This window comes from Patiria miniata, unplaced genomic scaffold (assembly GCF_015706575.1).
Source record: "Patiria miniata isolate m_02_andy unplaced genomic scaffold, ASM1570657v1 HiC_scaffold_26, whole genome shotgun sequence".
NCBI lineage: Eukaryota > Metazoa > Echinodermata > Asteroidea > Valvatida > Asterinidae > Patiria > Patiria miniata.
Genome location: NW_024037065.1, coordinates 6601473 through 6626885, shown reverse-complemented (window position 1 = coordinate 6626885; position 25413 = coordinate 6601473). Strand labels below are relative to the sequence as shown.

At 40.7% G+C, this 25413-nt stretch overlaps 1 protein-coding gene across 1 annotated transcript in view; it reads right to left on the bottom strand.

The window, feature by feature from the left end:
• LOC119733921 (proteasome maturation protein-like) overlaps nucleotides 1-25413 on the bottom strand; it is a 54326-nt gene that overhangs the window by 14714 nt on the left and 14199 nt on the right. The window contains exon 2 of the mRNA XM_038207284.1: nucleotides 1893-1953. Coding sequence (XP_038063212.1) covers nucleotides 1893-1953 — 61 coding nt within the window. The remainder of the gene's footprint in view (nucleotides 1-1892; nucleotides 1954-25413) is intronic.

The window sequence follows — 25413 nt, the reverse complement described above, 5'->3', positions numbered from 1 at the left end:
ATGGGATGCCAGTCCATCGCAGGTTGCTCCCCAGCTAATGCCGTACCCATTCATACTCCTGGGTGGAGAGGGGCAAGTGGGGGTGAAGTGGCTTGCCCAACGACACAACATATGGCCAGCAGCTGGATTCGAACCCCTGACCCTCTGATCATGAGTCACAAACCCTAACCACTAGGCCACACTCCCCCAGAAAATACTGCTGAGCAAATTCTTCTGCTAAGAAAAAATTTACGGAATACCAGTCAACAGCAATATAGCGCTATATTTATACATGATATAACATTTTGGTTGGTAACTGGTTTTTGTTACAAATCAAATCTCTTGGGTGCTTAGGTCCACGAAAGTGGCCCCTGACCATGAATTTTCAAGTGAGATATGATAAGTATCAGAGGTTCTTCGTGTATGATGCAAGTCAATGGCCTTTGTCGCTGTGTAAACTCTCGGTCCACCATGTTGCTAAACAAACTTGTAGCTGACCAAAACTTTAATTGATTCCAGCTTACTAAGGGAAGACAAAAATTATAACCTTTTGTGAGGGTGGGGTGGAATAAGTTTTCCCCCCCCCCCCTTCCCCACCCCACACCCTCAAAAAATGCACGCCGATAACTTTGGGTTTTAGACAAAGAATAAATTGAACATCCTATATGGTACAGGATCCTTGCGAAGTCATACAGGGTTTTAATGAGGCCGGGGCTACTGCAGTTTGCGTCATTTTACCCACACGGAGGAAACCAGTCTGTCTTCGTGTCGGGGCGAGATATTCATAAATCGGTTTCACGTTTCTGAGTTGCACTCAATACAGGAAATCCGGTTTTATATTCTAAAAACATGAATAGTCAAAAACGATTACCCATGAGACGAAAAAGTGGGCATGGCTAAAAATACCCACTGGATCACCATACAGGGTGAGCAAAAAAAAACCCGCAACCCAAATGGCTGGACCAATTTTTGAATGAACTTTTGCCTGTAGCACTTTCAAAGTCTAGGATATGAAAGCCCAATAAATGAGCTTTCTTTTAGTGAAAGAATCATTCAAATCACTCATGTACTTTTCAAGTTAATAAACACAAACACCCTTTTAAAGTTCCTGTCCATGGATCACAAAAAAGGTAAGTGTTCTTTAAGCAAAACGAAAACAATTCAAATGCATTCACAGGGCAAGTCAAAGAAAGCGGACCCCCCCCCCCCCCCAAAAAAGAAGAAATATATTTCATATAAAAATATGTAGCACCAACATTAATTATGACTTGGAAGCCCATTTTCTCAACTACTTTTAAGTGAGAAAATTATTTCAAATGCTCAACACGTTAAAATGCTATCACTGTTTTAAACAAAGTAACCCTAGAATCAGTTTCGTTCAAAAAAAGCAATTGATTGTGTGTTCTGACTGTTTGGAACATCAAAGAAACTGACACAGAATACTTGTTTCAACAACTAACTGTAGTACACAATATCTTTATTTTAAACAACCTTGCTTTGGCTAAACAATACATGTAGGATTTAAGAAATCCACTTTTTTGTAAAGACGGGCCTTCAAAAGGACTTTGTTGAATTTTGTTTTAACTTTTAAACTGAGGTTTTATTGCTGGTGATGTTTGAAGACAATTGTATTGACAATTCTTGAAATCACATTTTTGGAGGAAACAGATGTTAGGGTCATTCGTTTAAATGGTGTTATAATCTGAACGGATTGAGCATTTGAAGTAATTTTTTCATCTAAAAGTAGTTTATTACATTTGCTTTACCAGCCAATAATGGCCCAAGCTGAAACTGGATTCAGAAATGTGCAGTCACCATAAAAAGAATCTGCCCTAGGGTAAATGAATTTCGGAAGATCAATATTCCTAGCAAAATGTTCTAGAAAAGTAGAGTTTTGACAAATATCAACTTACGTATTTCTCGGAATCTTCCAGAGGATGCGAAAACGTCAGACTCTCCTTGACACTTGATGGTCTAGGACAGAAAATTTATAGCACAATGATGGAAAATTAATGGAATGCATTTGGAATTTTTGGAATCATGTTATAACAACTAGCACCTGTACTACGTTGTATTACACTGTGCTTATTCACCACTGTTGGAGTACTTGTACTCGTACACAACTCGAGCACACACAGGTACTCGGCCCGTACTCGACTATCAGTACTTGAAAAAAATGTTGGACTTGGCCGGTACTGGATTCTTTGTACTCGAATTTTGCACGGACTGGATGGTTTGGTACTCGGTACTTGACCCCAGTACTCAGGAGTACACATCGAGTACATTTCTTTTTAAAGGGAATTCATGTACATTTGCTTTTGCTGCAATTTTCAGAAATAAATGGATTTGGAGGATTAGTATGTTATAGCAAATATTGTTAAAATGACTTGTTTCACGTTTTGGGCTTGTAGATGTTGGAAAAACCAAGAAAACTATTCTTGTTCTTGTAGTCTGGTTCCCTGACCCCACTTAAGATGAAACGGAGAATTTATGGACTGTGGGGAATTGTAAGATCAGAGAGTCAGTCTAGTAGGCTTGTACCCCTTCACAGTTGTGTAATCAATTGCAAAGAAAACACGGAATAACTTATTATGAAAAATTAGGAGCAGTTTTGAAAAAAAGCCAGTTTTCTCCAACGCTGGTCGGTCGACCAGCATTGGAAAAATACCATTTTTCTTGAAAATGTCAGCACACCAGGAGCCACGATTTTTCAGGATGCTTTAGACTGTCAATCCCTAACGATCCAGCAAGGTATTTTGTGATAATTTGATCATTTCGTTTTGTTAATGTTTGCAAATGTTGTATCTTCCCTTTAATCGATTCCATTGCTGAACCTGGCGCACAATGGCGCGGTTGCAGTCTGTATTATGGCTTAGTCCATATCCCATCTCCCCACTGTTACTTACATTGAGGACTCATGAATCGAAGCCAGCCAAGCTCACGCTTATTATGTTCGCTCGTGGCTTCACGTTTTTTCAATATGTAATAACAAACTACAAGCAAATGCCGACCTACCGACCCTATTTTTGAAAGGTATGTAATTGGAAGCAGAACTTTTTTTTTTGTTAGGCCTAGTACATAAAGTGAATTTGGGCAATGTTTTGGGTAAAAAAAGGTACAAATATAATATTTGGACGTAATATTCAATGACAGTTTTGCTCATATTTTTGGCTAAACACATTCAAATGATTTCAAACTTTCGGCAGTAGTGAAACACCCAACAAATATTATGTAGAGCAACTGCAAGCAAGGCATTCATACTTTTCAAAATATGGTCATATATGTCACACACTGTGTCCCAATCCAGTGAAATGACCCACCTCCAGATTCCATCGTAAACAGGTGTTTCTGTGCTGTTCACCAACATACATGTATGTGATGGGTTGCACATTATATTTCATGTTCTAAATACAGCACACTCCAGAGAAGAACAAGTTGGTTTAGAGGGGAAAATGGCTACATTCAAAAAACCTGTTCCTGCAATGTGTCATCAAAAATCCGTGGGTTGGATCTGAGCTTAATTCACCTGCAGGAAATTTGTAGAATTTGTGATAATGGCACAGGATAACTGGTTGGTGTGAGAAACATTTCCTCCTTGGAACACAAGTGGGTGCCATCAAATCATTTTTTTTTTTTTTTTACAGATGTACCAGTATCGGACATTGTTTTCCATCGTTTATCCCATCGTTAACCCTCGTATGCAAACAAACATTCTGTGCCTAGTTGTTCCTGCAGTCAAAATCAATCAAGTGACTGTTTTTAACCCTTAAGAATTCCAAGCCCATACACATAAAGCAGGATTGACTGCCTTGTACACATGTGGTTGGTCTAACAGTAGAGCATAGGATTCATGATTGTGAGATTGTGGGTTAGAGTCTTGCAGTGGCCATGCGTGTTGTGCCCTTGAGTAAGGCACTTTGCCTCAATGACTCCTCTCAACCCAGGTGTTAAATGGGTACCAGCATTATTCAATGCTGGGAAGGCAACCTCGCTGTGGAGGAGGTGTGGTGATCCCCCCACAGCAGCATTTCATGGACTCGAGTCTGGCCCAATAATCGCTTCGAAAGAGAGATGGGCACTCCATTCCTGTGAACACAGGTTTGTCCCCTTTACCTGTACCTACTGATTAAGTAACTTGATACAGATATGCTTTGACTCAGGGTGGGTGATAAAACAGCTGTGATCACAACTTGCCTGCTTTGTCTGTGACTCAGTGTGACTAGTCACGGTGCTTGCTTGACATATGATCTGAGTGTTGGTGACTAGCCTTTGTTAAAAGTATAGCAGGGGAAGTGGAAGTGAATTTTGACTGTCTGTGACTGCTTAAACAGCAGGAGGGTTAAGCTGTTTGAAACCATTTACATGTAAAGCAGCCATTGTGAGTTTTAAATTTAATCATAGTGCTTCACAAAAGTCTGGTTGAGGATTTATAACAAGACAAGGCAAGCCTGAAAAAAGCTGGTCCCAGAGGCTGAACACACAAAATTCTATATTCAATTAATTTAGAATGGCTATCAGTGAGAAATGAGCAAAGTCAGTTTATGCCCGCATCTCATCGACACGATGGGCCAGATTTAGCCCTTTCAATGCTGCTTTGGGATAATCCTACATGTATAGATCTCTCTCATGGGACGCCATCTAATCATAGGAAAATTACAACTTCATGTTCAATGCCATCAGGTGGGTGAGCATGCAGTATTCAAAATGTTCTAAACCCCCGCGTGTTGCTCGAAATTTCTTTGAAACACGGAGCAGCCGATGCGCGTCATGAAATTTTGACGTCCAAAATGCCGATGTAGGCCATCAGCCTCGGTCCAAAATTTTGGCCACCATGCAGTATCAAATGAGGGGAATAATCGTCATAGCGATTTTTGGCAAGGTATACACCTCCAGAGTTGGAAAATATGTGATAGCATTTAAGCGGTGGCAGCTTTTTGGGTGTTATCACCCTTTTTTTCAAAATGTCCATCTAAATGCTTGTTACTAACTCTAGTGGCCAAACCCCCAGGCTGATGGCCTAATGCACGTGGCATTCTGTAGGAAGTGACGTCATTTGAGAGAGACCTATATGATGGCAACCTCTACTGCCGATGCGGCTTCATCACCCTGAGTTGTCTACAACTCTACAGTAGGAAAATAAAAATCAAATCAAGTCTTAGACATAAACCACGCTCACAGTAGACCCATGTTGATATTTGAATGGGTAGGCAAAATGAGTGTAAAAAGTCTTGTAGTGCATCCTTTACGTTTATTATGGGAGCCGAAGGACAGACAACCACTCAACAACTAGGACACAAGTCAATCCATTTCAGCAGATGGTGACGACTGCACTCTAGAGCTTCCATCAAGTGTTTACCACTGGCCAGCTGAAGTTTATCCTAAACCCATTTACCCTGCTGTCATTTTCCTCTTCATTTTTTTTGATAAACATTGTTAGTACATAAATGTTATTGGAGCAGGGTCCTGACATCAATAAACCAACCTGCGTAGATGTAGGATATTGATTTCACTCCAGACTAAACACTCGGACCAAGGAACATGTCCCATCCATGTTTTTATGTCACATCATTGTTTTCTTTACTTTGTGTACATTAAAGGGAATATACAACATTTGCAAACATCGAAAAACAACACTATCACATTTTTATGAAATACCTTACTAGGATGTTAATAAATGCCAGTCTAAAGCATCCTGTAAAATTTTGGCACCTGGTGTGAAGTCATTTTCAAGAAAAGTGGTATTTTATATAAATTTCTAACAGTGGTCGGCCGACCACCGTTGGAAAAACTATTTTCAACTACTGCTCCAAATTTACTTTTTTTTTTCAGTCCAAATTTAGTTTGCTATTGACAACATGTTCATGAATGGGTGCAGGCCAGCTACACTGGTTCCCTTAACTTACAATTTTCCAGCATCTATAAATTGATCCATTTCATCATTAGTGGAGTCAGGGAACCAGACTACTTGAAATTTTTTTGGGTTATTTCTTGGTTTTTTCAAGCATTTTTGAACACAAAACTTTAAACATGTCAGTGTAACAATATTTGATCTATTATACCTAACCCCTCAAATAGTTCATTTCCGAAAATTACAGCAAAAGCCAATCATGCACATTCCCTTTAACAGGAAAATGTATTTTAAGACAAGAAACTGGACACAGTGAGCCATGTGTCAATGCAAGCAGTGTTGTGTACCATTAGAAGGTATTCCATTATCCAACAGAACTATACAGTCAAGACAGAAGTATAGGTGCTATTTGGGGTATCAACAGACGTAAGGTTACTGACATAATACATAATTTACAAACTGCTACAGCTCAAATATCATATTTTTCACAATCTTCATCTTCAGAGTTGTAATGAGTCACTGAATTTTGTGAGTCGATTCGAGTCTTTTTAAGGAAGTGACTTGAGTCGAGTCGAGTCATTAGGTCAAAGAGGTCGAGTCACAGTTTGTGTTCGAGTTGAGTCGAGTTGAGTCAAATTTTTGCTCGAGTCAATTTGAGTCACTGGTATGTGAACACCATGTAATAAATTATAGAAGGAACACAAGGCACCAGTTTATTATGAAGATCCAAAGACTTAAAATATGCTGCATGGAACCCAATAGACAGCTTCTGCGTAACAATTAATTAAGAAGTGAAACTGTGGTTTTATGTCTGGTTTGGATTCGGGTCTGGAATAATTTTTACGCTGACAATGTCAAAATCTGTATGATACATAGAAACATACCTAATTATTTTTTGAAAGCAGGACACACATTTAGCTTGAGTATGCATCAAGGGCTTAAGAAATCGCCTGAAGCCGATGATGAAACTGTCTGGTAGTTTGTGCGCTACATTATAAAACCACGAGCGAGTCCGTCATATGGCGTACATGTATATTTGTACAGGATAAGCGGCCACAACTTGACGGTAACGTGAAGTATGCAAACATATAAAACTCTATACCGTAAGTCATGGCAAATTTTCACACAGTTTTAGGACTCAAGTGATTAGCCTTTGACTCAACTCCAGTTGAGTCATTTGCTCGCAGTGACTCGAGTCAAGTTGAGTCAGTTACCCGTTGGGACTCGAGTCGAGTCGCCAAAAATTGTGACTCAAGTCGGCCTCAAGTCAAGTCGTTGACTCAAGTCATTACAACTCTGTCTTTTTATAGATTCAAGTAGAGTTACTAAACTGCTTCAATAAATGGGAATATTTAAGTTTTTGTACCAAGGAAATGGCAACGGCAAACGATTTCTACTGAATCTTCTGAGAAAACTTTTAAACTTTCTTTTTTAATCGGAAGGGTTTTCAGAAGGACGTGAACAATCAGTGCTGGCAACATTGTTTTCTTGTAACTATCTTGGTTGAGCAGTCGAGCTCGTTTTTTTCCCCCAGACTTTTACTGACCCATTTACAACAAGAATAGTGCTAAATCCCAGTGGGCCCTCTTGTCGGTTCAAGGGCACAAAATCAGAATCTGGAAAGAATCTTGACTTTTTTCTATTTTTTTTTTTAGGGAGTAAAAAAACCACCTGTCCCCAGTTTCTGAAATCAAATTTTGGAAAGTTTGCAGTATATTTTTTAATCGCTTGACATTTTCACACAGCTTGCATTCATTGAAGTCCAACTGGTCAGCATTTCATGTTTTTTTTTCCTTCCCAATTCTATCGGGACCTTAACTTCCCCTTTTCAGGCTACCATACACCTTAACAGTCACTGTATACCCATCCGGACGTAGGACGTAAACTTCCCCTGTAAAGGCTATGCTACACCTGTACTGTGTGCCCCTATCACGCCGGGCATGGTTCCCAGGTTTCCTTCACACTAAACCAACCCTGCTGCGGCTGTTGCTAAATATACGCCTGTTTATTCCTACGGGGGATGTTGTCTGTCCGAGGTAAGTGTACACGCAGATAACGTACATGTACCGGTATCCGTGACCTATATGTTCATGTACATGTAGGTCATGCGTGCAGTTCAAGTTCATTTGGCACCATCCTCACAGTGAAACACACCCTGCTGAAATAAATGTCCCATTTACAACCGCGCGCCCCTTTGGGAATGTTTACCCGTCTCTACAGCGGTCTATGGACTCCGTGCGTACACAAGTATTGCCTCAACCGCGACAAAGAGAGAGTAAGACTAGTCTCAACACAACTAAAAAATGGCGGGCCATTTAAAGTTTGATACCAGCTAGTGCGTAGATTGTCAGAATGACCTATGATGTATGGGTCGACTTAATTTAAATATCTACAGGTGTACCAATAGGGTGCTGCGCTAGGCATGGGGAATGAGTGTGCAGGAGTAGTAGGCCAATCAAACTAAAGGGGAGGGGGAAGGCATAGTATGGAGCGCTGTGGTCCCATGGTTACGGTGTTCGGCTCATGTGCCGTGGTACCGGTACGTGGGCTCGAACCCTGACGGGAACGTGATGCTTGTGTTCTTGGGCAAGACACTTTACTACAATTGCCTCTCTCAACCCAGGAGTATACATTGTATATGGGTACCTGTGAAAGTAGAGATCAGAATGCGCTGATCTCAAGCTGCTGCAGAAAACTGGTCTCCAGGCCTGATGAACAGGGGTAACAATTGTGAAGAGTTTTGAGACCTTTGGTATAAAGCGCTATGTACATGTATGCACCTCGTTGTTTTGAGCAACGCATTATCAAACAATACACCTTTCCACATATGTCCCATTCACAACCATATGCCCATTTGAGAGTGTCAATGTACACATACATGTACATGTGCGCGCATTCTCAAATGGGCGTGTGATTTTGAATAGGGCATGTCCTCCTCTACAACATGCTTGCTAATATGTATGACTCCTCCCCTTACCCCATGTGTGATTTTGACACAGCCATATACAGAATTCATATGCCCAATTCACATCTACATGTACATGCCCATTTGAGAATGTATTACTACCTCTGAGCTTCTTGTAGGATTTGTCCATCTGACTCGAGCTCCCCCTCCCTCCCCCCCCCCCCCCCCCATTTTGGATTTTCTGCAGTGAATTTTATTGCTTTCATTGTTTGCAAGTCTCTTCCTCAGATTTGTGCCCCAGCACGTCAAGGCCCACATTGGAATTCATTTTGATTCGACACGACGATGAGACACCGTTTGACGCCACACTGTACAACCGCCATGTAGCACAGCAGAGGTTGTTATGCCTGCATGACAGAGTTGACCTTAAAGGGAAAATACAACATTTGCAAACATCAAAAAATAAAACTACCAAATCATTTTGAAATACCTTGCTGGACTGTTAGTGAATGACAGTGTAAAGCATCCTGTAAAATCATGGCACCTGGTATACTGTCATTTTCAAGAAAAGTGGTATTTTTGTATCAATTTCCAATGCTGGTCGGCCGACCAGCGTTGGAAAAAAACTGGCTTTTTTTCAAATACTGGCCCCAATTGACCATCGCACTTGTTTGCAATCGATTACACACCTATGAACGGGTACACGCCAGCTAGACTGGTTCCCTGACCTTACAATTCCCCAATGTATGTAAACTGCTCTGTTTCTTCTTATATGGAGTCAGGGAACCAGACTACAGGGAAATGATTGTTTTTCTTGGTTTTTATAGCATTTTCGAACCCAAAACCTCAAAAAAGTCAGTGTAACTATATTTGCTATATATTTCCAACCCCCCAATTCCATCCATTTCTGAAAATTACAGCAAAAGCAAATGATGTACATTCCCTTTAAATAGAACGTTTGCGTCAAACGTCGTGTTCCTGTCGCACTTATTTGAAAATTTTCCCAGTATTTGAGTTTGACACGGTAGAAGCACGACGTCTGACGCAGGCACTTTGGACTCGCTTTGATCTCAACAAGGGTAGGCAAGACAATGGTGTGAAAAGGCCTAAAACCCACCCCAACCCCACCCTACAATGCGACTCCTACTAATGAACAGCACCCTGATGTTTCCTACAGATAAGCAACCCCAACATATTCTCATCACTTAACACGTGCAGGCATGCGGCTGCCCCAACAGTGCCAACTTTTATGCAGCAGGGTCAATAAATTGATTAACAGTTCGTAGCATTCTTCCAGCAGGTGTTTTCAAATTTTGGTTCCCCCAGTGAACTCTGTTTGATCAATGCAAATTGAACATTCACTCATCGTCTGTGTAGGACTATCTAAATTTCAAGAACCCATAAACTTGGTGAAAACAGTGTGATACAATGCAGCCTCTAGGCTATTTATAGCACAGTACGCGACTATGAGAAAGTATACAGACCACAGTGTTGCAAGACTGTGTAGCAACTACAGTAGTTACATTTACATGTACCTGCAGCATGAACAGCAATTTGTGCAATAATTTGTTTCAGACTTTTTGGGGCAAAGAAAGAACTGATGGATTTACTACTACTTGTCTGAAACTCAAAACAAAAAGAGAAATGCACCTCGGAGAATTATGCTTCTTTTCCGTTTTCTTATTGATTACTATGACTTGTGCATAATTTGAATGTGGTTGACAATTCGCTCTTTTCTCGCTCCGCCACTGGGCATGCAAAGCCTCGATCTGGCAACTTTACACAATAAAAATAGGCAGTTCAGTGATCTGAACCCCGACACGGGAATCTCTGAACCGGCTATATTTATTGTGTAAAGTTGCCAGATCAAGGCTCTGCATGCCCATGGTGGAAGTGGGAAGAGAGCGAATAGAATTTAAACTTTTAAATGGGCAACCACTGACATTTCTAGCACAGATGAAATAGATTACAAGTATTTAAATCTGAACAAGTATTTAACCAATTATACCCTGTACCGCCCAAAAGTGTCCTGCCTGTTACTCCTTATACCCCCCAAAACTGCCCAAGCATGGTTGGGTAGTGTGGCCAAGTGTGACTCATGATCAGAGGGTCAGGGGTTCGAATCCAGCTGCTTGGTCATATGTTGTGTCCATGGGCAAGCCACTTCACCCCCACTTGCCTCTGTCCACACAGGAGTATAAATGGGTACCAGCATTAGCAGGGGAGTAACCTGTGATGGACTGGCATCCCATTCATGGGGAATAGAAATATTCTCGGTCGTTTCATTCCAAGGAAACCGGAGATAAACGACCGCCTCATGGGCCATATTTGCTCTTGACAGACTTTACTTACATGTACTTACAACATTGAAATACAATGTAATACAAGTGCTAACGGGTTACTAATTGCAGGTAAGCCTTGGAAGTTTAAGACCAGGTCAGCCATCACTTTAACTATGCAGGTGCCTCCAAAGGTGTTACGATTGGCCATGAACCAAAAGTGACACATCTTTGAGAAAACTTGATCAATGACTCCCCCGGGCGAGTTCCAATAAAACAAAAACAGGGGAAAAAAGAAAGAAAGATGCGAAGCACAGGATGCGCAAATGAATAAGAGCACAAGCGCTTAATGCTCTTCCTTCCTACCAATTAGGGAGAGGGTACAGAAACGGTTTGGGTTGAACCCGTCCCCATGGGTAGGGCAGGGCAAAGACGATACCCCTGCAAAACCCTCCCTCCCCCCCACCACCTCCCATGGGGAGAGACAAAGGGTTGTAATTGATCATGTGAAGATGACACACCTGGGAATTGACATTGCTCCAATAGCGTACCCGCAAAGGGATACACTTGACCCTTCGACCTTTGGTTAAGGAGGAACGAGGCGTTGGGTAAAACTGATAAATTCCTTCCACCATGGTGTGTAAGAAATACACAATCGTTAGCACAACCTCTTCAAATTGACTCATCAGAGCTCATGAAAGGGCCCATGAAGTGAATTTTTCTTAGGAATTTATTTTGTGCAACTTTCTTCTTCTATTAAATGTATGAACAATACTTGACATCCCTTTTTGGTTAAGTTTATGGAAAAGTACATCTCTTTGAACTTTTTTTTTAAATTCATGCTTTTCCGGACAACTGAGGGCGCTGTTGGTACCGGTATGACATCATTTCAGGAAGACACTGTTCAGTTTAAGGATTTTCTGTTCAAAACGTGAATTCAAAAATTTGCTTACTTGAAATATTTGTGACAAAATTTGGGTCATTGGCTACTCGATCGCATGTACTGATACAACAAGGAATCACCGAAGAAAAGAAAAATTTAAGACAGCCAAATATAAATTCTGGCAACTTTTGGTGCTGAAATAGCTGTAACATTGAGGTTTCTGACTGAAATGACATCACACTTCTGCTCATGAATATGGAAATTTGCGTTAGCATAAAAACAAAAAGGCATTAAAATACCCTTGAAAATGGCAAAATAAAAGTTGAAAATGGAACATCCAGGACACAAAGTTGCATTTTCAAGGATTGCATTCAAACAATTACATTACATGGGCCCTTTAAGGCCTATTAAAAAGCAATCTCCATTATTCCACGAAGCCAACTTATCGCCCTCTATGTTTAAAGACACTTATTATTTTTCTAGGCTGACTAGTAAACACAGGACAAGGACCCCTATGGTGTTTACATTTCAAAGACGACAGCAGACATGAAGTTTAGTATCGGTTCAGGAGCAAATATCACACAAAAACAGGTGTCCTCTATACCCCTCCCCCTCATAAAAATATTAAAATAGTCTGAACTCATTAAAGATGATTTTGCACAAGGCTCCTCATATATCTCTCAACACTCGTCTCCAAAAAAAAAAGAGAGACTAACTCAAACAACACATGTTCTTCTCAATTTCAGCAAAGTTGAAACTCTGATCACATACTGGTACTCTTTTTTTTACCAATTTATTTCTTGCCGAGAGACGCTGGATGTTTTCCTATCCTCTGACTCTTTCCTGCGCCACTCCCTCCTCCTTATTGTCACTGACCATCATCTTCCAGGGCTTACTACCACTTGTCTCAAGTACTTCCTTCCAATGATGTTTCCTACAGATAAGCAACCCCAACATATTCTCATCACTTAACACGTGCAGGCATGCGGCTGCCCCAACAGTGCCAACTTTTATGCAGCAGGGTCAATAAATTGATTAACAGTTCATAGCATTCTTCCAGCAGGTGTTTTCAAATTTTTGTTCCCCCAGTGAACTCTGTTTGATCAACGCCAATTGAACATTCACTCATTGTCCGTCCGTGTAGGACTATCTAAATTTCAAGAACCCATAAACCTGGTGAAAACAGTGTGATACAATGCAGCCTCTGAGGTATTGATAGCACAGCACGCGACTACAAGAAAGTATACACAGTGTGGTAAGACTGTAGCTTACATTTACCGGTACCTGCAGCATGCACAGCAATTTGTGCAATAATTTGTTTCAGACTTTTTGGGGCAAAGAAACTTTTTGGGGCAACTTTCTACTTCTATTAAATGTATGAACAATACTTGACATCCCTTTTTGGTTAAGTGTATGGAAAAGTACGGTACACCTCTTCAAACTTTTTTTTAAGTTCATGCTTTTCTGGACAACTGAGGGCGCTGTTGGTACCTGTATGACATTATTTCCGGAAGACACTGTTCAGTTTAGGGATTTTCTGTTCAAAACGTGAATTCAAAAATTTGCTTACTTGAAATATTTGTGACAAAATTTGGGTCATTGGCCTACTCGATCGCATGTACTGACACAACAAGGAATCACTAACAAAAGAAAATTTAAGACAGCGGAATATAAATTCTGGCAACTTTTGGTGCTGAAATAGCTGTAACATTGAGGTTTCTGCCTGAAATGACATCACACTTTTGCTCATGAATATGGACATTTGCATTAGCATAAAAACCAAAAAGGCATTAAAATACCCTTGAAAATGGCAAAATGAAAATTGAAAATTGAACATCCAGGACACAAATTGCATTTTCAAGGATTGCATTCAATTACATTACATGGGCCCTTTAAGGCCTTCTAAAAAGCAATCTCCATTATTCCACGAAGCCAACTTATCGCCCTCTACTGTTTTAAAGAAACTTTTTTTTCCAGGCTGAGTAGTAAACACAGGACAAGGACCCCTTTGGTGTTTACATTTGAAAGACGAAAGCAGACATGAAGTTTAGTTTCGGTTCAGGAGCAAATATCACACAAAAACAGGTGTCCTCTATACCCCTCCCCCTCATAAAAATATTAAAATAGTCTGAACTCATTAAAAATGATTTTGCACAAGGCTCCTCATATATCTCTCAACACTCGTCTCCAACAAAAAAAAGAGAGACTAACTCAAACAACACATGTTCTTCTCAATTTCAGCAAAGTTGAAACTCCAATCACGTACTCTTTTTTTTTTTACCAATTTATTTCTCGCCGAGAGACGCTGGATGTTTTCCTATCCTCTGACTCTTTCCTGCGCCACTCCCTCCTCCTTATTGTCATTGACAACCATCATCTTCCACCGCTTACTACCACTTGTCTCAAGCACTTCCTCCAAGAAAATGGGGTTACATCAACACAGACAGGGAATCTGGCCTTTTCTCCCCATAAACACCGCTCTACTCCCATGGTGGGGTTAGAGATGGAGGCGTGCTTGGAGATTTGGCAATATACCGACATTTTTTGGGAGTTTTCCAAAACAAACAAACAACGCATCAACGGGACGACACAGATGATCGATAAGAGCATTCATTGTTTATAACAGGTTTACACGTACCAGTTTTCTTTTCTTTTAAAGGGAAGATACAACATTTGCAAACATCAAAAAACGAAATGATCAAATTATCACGAAATACCTTATTGGATTATTAGGGAATGACAGTCTAAAGCAACCTGTAAAGTTGTGGCTCTCGGTGTGCTGACATTTTCAAGAACAATCGTATTTTTCCAACGCTGGTCGGCCGACCAGCGTTGGAGAAAACTGGCTTTTTTCAAAAAGTGCTCCTAATTTTTCATATTTAGTTCGTCTGCATTTTCTTTGCAATTGATTACACACCTGTGAAGAGGTACAAGCCTGCTAGACTGATTCTCTTATCTTACAATTCCCCAAAGTCTATAAATTGCTCTGTTTCATCGTAAGTGGGGTCAGGGAACCAGACTACAAGAATACGATTGGTTTTCTTGGTTTTTCCAGCATCTACGAACCCTATTAACGTGAAACAAGTCAGTGTAACAATATTTGCCATATCATACTAATCCTCCAAATCCATTTATTTCTAAAAATTGCAGCAAAAGCAAATGTGGTACATCCCCTTTAAGTCTTAACATGGACCATTTCAAGTATTTTTGTCAAATGTGGGTTTTCAAAGTGTTCGAATTTATAGTGAGGTTTTTAAAGGTATACATTTTGTACACTGTGGGGATCCTTTGCATTTGTCCCAACCTACTGAATATTATCAAAAAGCTCACTTGGATTAAAGATCATACTGGAACTACATGTAAGTACCCAGAGAAATTCTTCCGTCTGACTTGCTGTCATTTCAAAGAAATGAAGGGAAAAAAAGGTGATTTCCAACGTTAAGACCAGTCGATTGACTGATTGTTATTAAAAAGTGCGATTGAATTTACTGATAACGAAAGGAATACCGGTAGGTGCGAGTGTACAAGCTCTGGCCGTGTTGCAAGAAGTCTTGCATAAAAGTTTTTGGATGAAATCGATCAACACGATCTCTGCCAGAGCCGAAAAATGCGACGCTGAAAAATGCGACGCCGATGGCACATATGGTACACCATACTTTTGGCCCTTTTAAGGGACAGACAGACCGACCGACCACCAAGTGACAAGTAAAGCTCCTGCCAGAGCTTAATAACTCTGCCAGCTCTAAAGTTTACATTTTTTTTGTTCCATCAGTCAAAAGTGGTATCATATGGCAAGGGCGATACGCCATAATAAAAGAACAAACAACATCACCAAAGCTGCAAAAATGGAAAACACTGATCGGGATCAGAGAGGATACAGCTTGGTTACGTTGTTCTTTTCAACGAAATGCAAGAAATTGATTGATGAAGAAAAATAACTTCCGTAGTTCCAGAGTTACACTGTTCCAGAGCTATTCGATGGTTATAGTATCCGTGCGATGGTTTGTGGGTGTTTGTGTTCTTGGGCAAGACATTTTACTAGAATTGCCTCTCTATCCATGAGTATAAATATGTACCTGTGAAGGTAGAGACCAGATTGCACTGATCTCGAGCTGCTGCAGAAAGCTGGTCCCATGCCCTGATGAACCGGGGCAATAATTGTGAAGCTTGTTGAAATTTGGGCATACATTGTAATGTGCTAAAAAAAAGGATTTGTATTTCACTGTCGTAATGTCCTCCTCCTAAACGAGCTGTCGGAGACCCAAGATGCACAACAAGTAGTCACTCAACGTCCCTCAATTTCCTTCCACAGCCTTGTTCCCCTACAAAGCTCTTAATTACAGCTTTACACCCCTCCCCTTAATCCTTGCAACTGTGTCTCAGGGCCAACTAAAACACAAGGCCTTTTTGTTGAGCAAGGACAACGCATGCAACCCCTGCACCTGTACTCAAGGGTGTCTACAAGGGAAGAGTGTTGCCTTATGGGTAGGGTTTGTGACTCGTGATCAGAGTTAGAGGTTCGAATCCAGCTGTTGACCTTTGTGGGGTGCTGTGGTCCAATGGTTACAGTGTTCGACGTGTGTGCCCTGGTACATGGGTTCAAACCCTGGCGGGGAACATGGTGCATGTGCGCTTGGGCAAGGCAATTGCCTCTCTCCAACCAGGAGTATAATGGGTACCTGTGAAGGTACAGACCGTATTGCGCGGATCTCGAGCTGTTGCAGGGTTTCATTCCTGATGAACAGGGATAATGATTGTGATGCACAATTGATAATATTCTTATGGAACTTGAGCAATATACATTTAAATGTGTAAATTATTATTATTTTTTCCTTTGTCAAGCCACTTCACCCCCACTCTCGGTCTCACCATAGAGCTAGGAGTACAAAACCTATTGAAGTTTCAGCTTAGTACTTTATTATACTTGTGTGGGGAGTGTGGCCTGTTGGGGTTCATGACTCATGATCAGAGGGTCAGAGGTTCAAATTCAGCTGCTGGTCATAATGTTGTGTCCTTGGGCAAGCCACTTCATCCCCACTTGCCTCTCTCCACCCAGGAGTATAAATGGGTACATGTACCTGTATTAGCTGGGGAGTAACCTGCGATGGACTAGCATCCATGGGGGGGGGGACATAGAAATATTCTCAGTCATTTTACACCAAGCAAACCAAAGATAAACACAGGTGTGATGGGCCACTGTGATGGACTTCTCTCAAGGATCTCTGCAAACCTGTTGATGAGTGAGGGTCAGAAACCAATCTATCACCCATCAACAATGTCTGGGCAGCTAACAAAGACATTGTTTTCCTGCTTGACCATCAATCATTTTTCTTCTAATGACATTATGTAACCTGGGATGTTTGCGCACATCCTGATAACACAGGATGTCCAGGTAACTCAAGGGACTGAACTAAGAGAGAAGTGAAGACGGTTGATGTTTAAGATGGAGAAATGTTGAGGGAAAGAAAAGATACAATCATTCACTACCTACATGTACAACTGATGAAGAAAATGTTAAGCTCCAAGCCTTCAAGTATCAACAGTTATCTACTGAGTCATTATGTAACCAATAGTAACTACTTCAGCTGAAAAACTGTGTGTTTACAGTAAATTGACCATTTTAGGCCAAAGTGCTGGCCTCAAGCTTTACAATGTATATTGCTACATTTGGCCAAAACTTAAAGTTAAAAATGTTCCTGCATGTGCCTTTAAAGACTACTTACTGGTACACTCCTTTTTATAGATCCATGGTACAACAGGTGTTATACATTGTATTAATTATTATGCAGGTGTTTAGGTAAAACAAAGGGCTTCTGGGAAAGCATGACAAAGTGTTCACCGCACAATAAAGGTGCTGCCAGCAAAAATTATGGCCCCACAGGATGGGCCCATTGATCAAAGGCGGATCCCCCAAAGAAAAACAAGGAGACATCAAATTACAGGGGGCATGGGAGGGTGGGATGTAGTGATCTATCAGCTCATGGACCACTCTGGTAGTAGTAGACCCTTGCAATTTCCTTTGAAGTTTTGTCAATGGCTCTACCCAGGCATGCAAATGGGAATTCAGAGCAAAAAAAAAAGAAAGAAAATTCCAAACCACACAAGACTTTGTACAGTGTTTTTCAATTTGTAATGGCATTCATCAGAAGTCAAAAACAAATCAGCGGATCCGAGAAAAAGTTGCATGCCTGTTTACCTCAAATTTGCTGGCCACGGAGGGCGGTAGCCTAGTGTCATCTTTGTACCAATCTCACTGACCGACCACTGATCTCTATATAAAGACTGGATAGCTAATAAAGAGCCGCACAATGTACGAATTTGACGCCATATTGGTGAGACCGGCTGGTGATCTACAAATGACAAGTTGTCGTTTTTATAGACAGCATGATTTCTTTTGTAACGTCGCGGCTCACTTGACTTATATTTTGACCACCATCACTGACCAAGGTTAACTACAATTTTTCTAACGTCGTGGTTACTAAAATGCCGCAAATATAACTTTTTCGGCGTTTTGAAATAATAATCACTACGGAAATGTGTCCCTTTTAGAACATCATAATATGTGTTCGTGACCAAAATGCGCGTCAACTGTTGATACAACGCGCGCGTATTAACGCGTAGAACGTTCGTATTATACGCGGCCATCTTTGTGAGACCGGGGGCGAATTGGTCAATATGCAAAGTCTACTGTGTGAATGTTGTATGCATATCCGCTATCCAGTCTTTATATAGAGATCAGTGTGACCGACTGCCACCTGTGACTCGGGCAGTGCTATTGTATAGGATCACCCCGTAAAATTTGACCCATTTTGTAGTCCAGATACATGAAAAGGCCTCCAGTGAATTAAACCCTTCTGAATCGACTGAAATGGCATTCATGAGAAGTCAAAAACAAATCAGCGGATCCGAGAAAAAGTTGCATGCCTGTTTACCTCAAATTTGCTGGTCACGGAGGGCTATAGCCTAGTGTCATCTTTGAACAAGTCTCACTGACCAACTGCCACCTGTGACTCGGGCAGTGCTATTGTATAGGATCACCCCATAACATTAAAAGGCTTCCAGTGAATTTATTTCTTCTGAATCAACTGAAAAGAAATTTGTGCACTGTGGGACTAGCTGTACCAGGCGTGCCTTGTTTTGATGGGCGTGCAAGTCATGTCTCTCAGGGTAACAAAATGCCATGGACCACATCACAGCAGATTTTGCACATCATACATTGAAACATGACCCAGCTTGATCCTGAAAAGTCAGTGGCCTACCGATCTGTGTCATCGCAAGGTCGACCCGAGGACAGCTTTAAGTATAAGTAATATTTTAGAGTATAGTTTCACATCAAATTTCAATCTGTATTTGTAATTGTTTGAACCTCTGATGCATTTTTTTTACATGTACAAAAATTTTAAGTGATCTTAATAGTGAGCTGTCCGACTGTATGTAATTGCTTTTTTAAGGATAAATAATGCGTTTGAATTGAATTGAATACATATCCAAAACAAGGTATGAAAAACCCCACAGATATTCTCACTTCAAGGTCCAAAAACTAAAGCCTGGCATCCAGGGACCTGTCTTCACCAACTCTCTAGAGTAACGAGTCCTTGTTAGCAAGTGAATCAGTAATCACAACACAGTCCTTGACTACAAACGCACTGACGATGGAAGATGGTGGTGTGAAGCGAAGCAACCCTGATGATGACACTTGTCCTTCTTCGCCCCTCTACTCCCGTTTTCAAGCAGGATGTCTCATCCAATTCTTTTTAATACAGGTTCCTCGAGTTGGATGTTGCTTCACGGGCTTTCCTGTTTTGATCGCGGAGCCCCTGCCCACCTGGATTTTGCACCCCCGCCGGCGAGTTTTTGTTTAAAGTGTAAATGTTGTTGTTTGGGTTTATTGGGGACGTTGCGTGCTTTGGATTATGTTACTCTCTCTGGCTAATTTGGGAAGACTAGGAGTACTGAATTGCGGATCATCAATATTTTGCGCTGTCTTTGGTATAATTTTTTTTTTATTGCTGTTAAAGGAAATATGTGCAACATTTGTTTTTTGTATAATTTTCAAAAACAGATGGATTTGGGGGTTACTGTTTTACAGCAAATACTGTTACACTGACCTGTTTGAAGATGAGTGTTTATTGATGCTGGAAAAACCAAGCAAAAAATGCTGTTCTTGTAGTCTGGTTCCCTGCCCCTACTTCCGACTAAACAGAAAAATGTATAGACGTCAGAGAATTGTTAGGTCGGGGAACCGGACTAGGTGGCTTGCACCTGTTCACGGGTGTGTAACGGATTGCCAACAAAATGTGGACTTGCTTAATTTGGTAAATTTGGGGCAGTATTTGAAGAAAACTAATTTGTTTGTTTTTTCAATGATGGTTGGCCGACCATCGTTGGAAATTGATACAAAAATTCCACTTTTCTTGAAGATGACAGCACACCAGGTGCCATGATTTCACAGGATGCTTGAGACTATTACATGTATTCACTTGTATTCAAGTAAGGTACCGGTATTTCATAATAATTTGGTAGTTTTGGTTCTTGATGTTTGCAAATATTGTTTATTACCTTTAATTTCAATGGGAATTTTTTTTGTAGCATACAGAGTCTGCTTTGTAAATGTTCATGTGACAGAAAAGCACTAACAAATTGGAAAATGATGATTTGGAAAAAAAAACAAGCAATTGTCAGATTTTCACATTTGTTAGCAAGCATTCGAACACAATACCAACAGGGCAAGACACACATGCAAATATGCCGCAGTTACATGTATGTGTACATTCGAAATGAAATAAGTCAAGTACTATGCACTATACATGTACATGGTGTGCCTGTCTACACGACCAGTTGGCTCTCTTGAAAGTTATCACAAAACAACATCTACTGTTCGAGTCCATACACATTGTCTTGTGGTAGCCGATCTCTACGGACTTTGGCAAATTGTGATCAGTGCATTTTTCATAGACTCTGCCGATATGCAATTAAAAGCTATTACCAACATCCCAGCAGCAGGCCTATAGAGTCCAACACAAGCTGACAAATGACATGCCCCCAGCACTGACCAACGGTCAGCCAAATTGGATCTGGGCAATCTCAGCTCCAGACCTCATCATGTGGGTAACAAAAACGCCATACGAAAAAAAAAATACTCAAATCTGCCACTTTCAGCTAGGCGTCCTCCACTTTTTTGTATGGCGTTTAAATCTCAACCACTTGCACAAAGCTGATGAAACTCGCTCAACAAAATTTGTCATGCCTTGTTCATATGATCTGAAATTTTGGTTTAATTCAATAGCTAAACAACAAGAGTTATTTTGGATCAAAAGTAGGACATTTTTTGGACACGTACCGGTAGTATGTAAGTACATGGTAAAATCTGGCCAAATATACAATGCACCTTTAACCTGAAAAAAGTGCACGTGCAGTATGAGTATATACAAGTCACACTTAATCAAATTTTAGCTCCAGGTCTGGGGTTAACCTCCAGCGTTCAGGAGGTTGAGGACTTCTGATAAATGCAACTTCAAGAAAGAGAAATGGGGGTAGACTGGACATCAACAAACAAGTTGATGAATTTTCCAGTCCTAGTCTATTAATACCTGTTCAAGTTACCCCCCCCCCCTTCCCTACTCTCCTCCGTAACTATGGTGTATACAGCCAAGTAAACAGGGAAAAAAACAGTTTCTCATCAGGGCTTTGAAAAAAAGGAAAGCGGCGACCATTTAATAAAAACTTTTTAAAAATTGCTAAAATTGCCAATTTTCCAAGATGGCGGATGGATTCTACCTTTTTTTCTCAACTCTTTTGCTGATTCTTCATCCTCGTTTCCATGGGTATGACCTTGCTGCCCCATGTTGTTTCCCCTCATGCCTTGTGCGATCTTAGCCCCTGGAATTGTCTAATTTAAATGTGTCAAAATATGGCACATTTAAATTAGGACCGCAGTCGATGTATCTAACGTGCAACGCCATGTTTAAAATATTGAAAGTTGTTTTTTTGAAGAATCAATCCTTTCAAACATAAGGTTTCGACGTTGCGTTATTAAGCAAAGACTTGTACTAAATGTACCTACCTCTTTTGTCCCTTTAGAACCAAAGATACAGTTTTTGGGGGCGAAAAACAGGCATCGCGCAGTTTTGAAAAAGAAATGTTCGTACGTGACGTGACGTGCATAGCACGTGAGTGCATTATAGGGGGTGCAGTCTTCAAAATGCGCACGCAGTATGCTCTGAATAGCCAGTCAGCATCGTTTACGTGTTCATCACGGCCAGGGGTTAGTGAAGGAACGCACACGCGCCCATGGAGTCGAGGCTGCTGAATCTTTTGTGTCCAACGGAGCTATCACCCTATCTACCTTATTTCGAACGTCCATAATATAATAAGCCAAACATTTTCTAAAAACAAATAAAAAGACAAAAGATATTGCAAATGTAAATAATGATTAAAAAAGGGAGGCAGGTGGGAAAAAGGAAGCGGGCGGAGATGAGAAACTGTTTATTTTTTACACTTGGCCTTAACGCATACAACTTTTGCCTGGTCCCTGCACCACAACCCCTAATGACTCCAACAGGTGTGACTACAAATGAATCAACTACTAAAGCGTTACCATTCAGGGTTAAAAGGACACTAACTTCTGGAGCTACTCCAAAAGATTCTACAAACAGGAGAGAATCTCTGAAGGACAAAGACCTGAAATTTCAACAATATTTGTTTATTTTTCTTGTCCGATGGAAAATCGCCAAAGTCCTTCATTAACTCTTGTGTGGCTGTTGCAGCCCAAAGGTGCTAGCCCTGAAATATGCCCAACAACCATCAAACAATTTCAACTTTGTTTCTTAAGAACATGTGGAAAGTTGGAAGTTATCCAGTCATTATGCAGTACAGTTAAAGAGCTTTTAAACGATGTAAATTATGTATGTTTTTTGTATGCATTTCCAAAAAACAACAAACCAACAGAAATTGCTTGTAGCCATAAGGCATTGTTAATTGAGAAAAAAAACTTTCACTGATTCATCAGGTTAGTACTTTTTACTCCCTATCTCAGAGTATAGTTTCTACTTTCACAAATTGTGTCAAAATATTAGGAGGGGTCATCAAAGTTTGGTCACGTGTTTGACGTCAGACGTAAAAATGTTATTGGGCCCATTTCGGAAACTCATTCTTTTCTCCAAAGTTCGAAGGACACACACACACCCATACTAATTTTGGAGTAAGACTAGTCATTCGTGATTTTTTTTTACAGAATGCATTTTATTTTATGTACACCCTCTGCTTTAGTTTTACTAAATGGGGATTGTTCAATGGTCACGTGTGACATTTTGATCGGTCACGAGTGTGACATTTTGTAATTAAATTTATGCTAATTTATGCAAGGAAAGACCAACTTATGAAACATCTTAAGAAATGTGTGTCTTTACTGACTAGCAACACTTCAGTGAATCATAATCATTTGTATCACATAAAAAACTGTTTTTTTCTCCAACAATTATTTTAGTTAAAATGTTTGAAGAATTGCCCCTTCGTTCTTTTTTTTTCTCAAGCTGATGATTATTCAGGTCACCTCATTAAAACAACAAGGAAGACTTGAAGAGGAAATTAGTAGACAAGGAAAAGGCTAGCGGTGTAAGGAGGCAATTAGAGCAGACACAAACACAGGATGGAGATCCTTAGGGGAGTTGCCTCAGCCACTGACCGGAACAGCCTGATGGCCACACGAAACAATGACCTATGATGGGGACCTGGGTAACAATGCAGTGGGTGAAGGAAGTGAACTCACTCCCTCTGTATAGATCTAATGCTATTGAGGCATGTAGGCCCTACATGTACACAGCACGTGCTTGCGTTCAACGGGATATGTACCAGGAGATCTGGTGTGTTTCAAGTGCTGTTACTGAATTTTAAGAAAAAGCTTTTTACTGAATGCAAAGAGTACAGCTTGATGGGGTCTGTTTTTTTAATAATCAGAAGTTGGTTTATGAATGCACGTCCGGAAAAGCTGTGTTGACAGGAAGGCAACACATAAATGGGTCTTTCTATACCACTGTTTCCCTGCCCCTGTTAAATCTGACAGGTACATTTTGCGAATTCTTTAAACTTTTTAATACCTTTCCCCCTAAGACTGATTATGTAAAGCAAACTATCTACCCAAAAAAGGAGAATAGTTGGAACTCACTCTTAACCTTAAATCCCTAGGCATTTTTGCTGGGATGCAACCTCAGTCCTGCGAAATCCTCCAATTGCCCAAATCCAAATCCTCCATGTATAATTGCTACAGTCTCAATACTCCAAAATCCTCCGTTATTTCTTGAATGTGGTCCTTGGAGGGGTGACCACTGCCTCAATCCTGCAAAATCCTCTAGCAATCATTGTCAGTATGTTGAGGCAGAGCCAGTAACATATTGGAGCAGTGTGGAGGATTTCAAGTAAGTAAAATCTAGTAGTGGCCTAACTTCATGCACAGCCGAGCATAAACAAGGCCCAGCCCAAGACCTTGACACAGTGCATCCTCCGAAGTCAGCCACACATTTCTTGCCACAATAGCCTCAATCCTGCAAACTCTCTATATTTTGCAAAGAAGATTTTGGAGGATTTGGGAATGCTAGGGTTAATAATATCTTGAGCGGCAAATTACAAAGTCGTGAAGTAACAGACTAACAGGGTCAGGAAAACTGCCACACTTTGGGCCCTACATTTATATAATGACCAGAATGCATCTGACTTACGGGCAAACGGGAGGGGGGGGGGGGGAATGTACGTGTACCGGTTTCGATCGTGCTGTTACATGCACTTCATACAGGTATAAATTATTTTTAATACTAAATTAATAAATCTACATGTACATGTACATGTAAACTAATGTACATGTAGCTTCACTAGCTCTCTATGCTTTTTTGGTGTATAAATTCGTGTTAAGGTTGTAACATCAAAGGACTGGCTTAAATAATGAGCTCTAAACCAAAGCATCACAACACCATACAAACTCTACACAAAATATACATTTTACACATCAACTTTTTTATTACCACAGGGAGCAATTCCGCCAAAGCAAACAGCCGATACACACAGATTATGACTGACACAAACAGGTCACCCCCTTTAAATACCCCAAGCTGCAACCACTTGAGAAATCAATCCAGCTCTCTTACTCCCTCCGCTCGCGACCTCCGCCAGAGACCCCTCTGACCTGAGGAAGTTGGTAATTACCTCCTTTGTCCCCCTAGAGCCCCCCTGTCCGTGACGCATTGTAGTTTACGAGCATCATGAAGTATCACCTTGCCTGCTGGCACTGTTCCACCAGCAATAGGTTTACTATTACGCAGGATAAAAATAATCCAATGAAAACTATTACCTGGGCTATAATGCAATATATTTACTGTCCAGGTGTTTTGGCAAAACCTGGGGGCCGTTACAAGACACACTGATGTGAATCTGTAATAAATTTTCAGTTGCACCTCTCAGGCAAAAGTTTCCTGCAATGACTGGTGCACAGCAACACCGGTTCCTCCCTGACAGTGTACATGTATTTCGG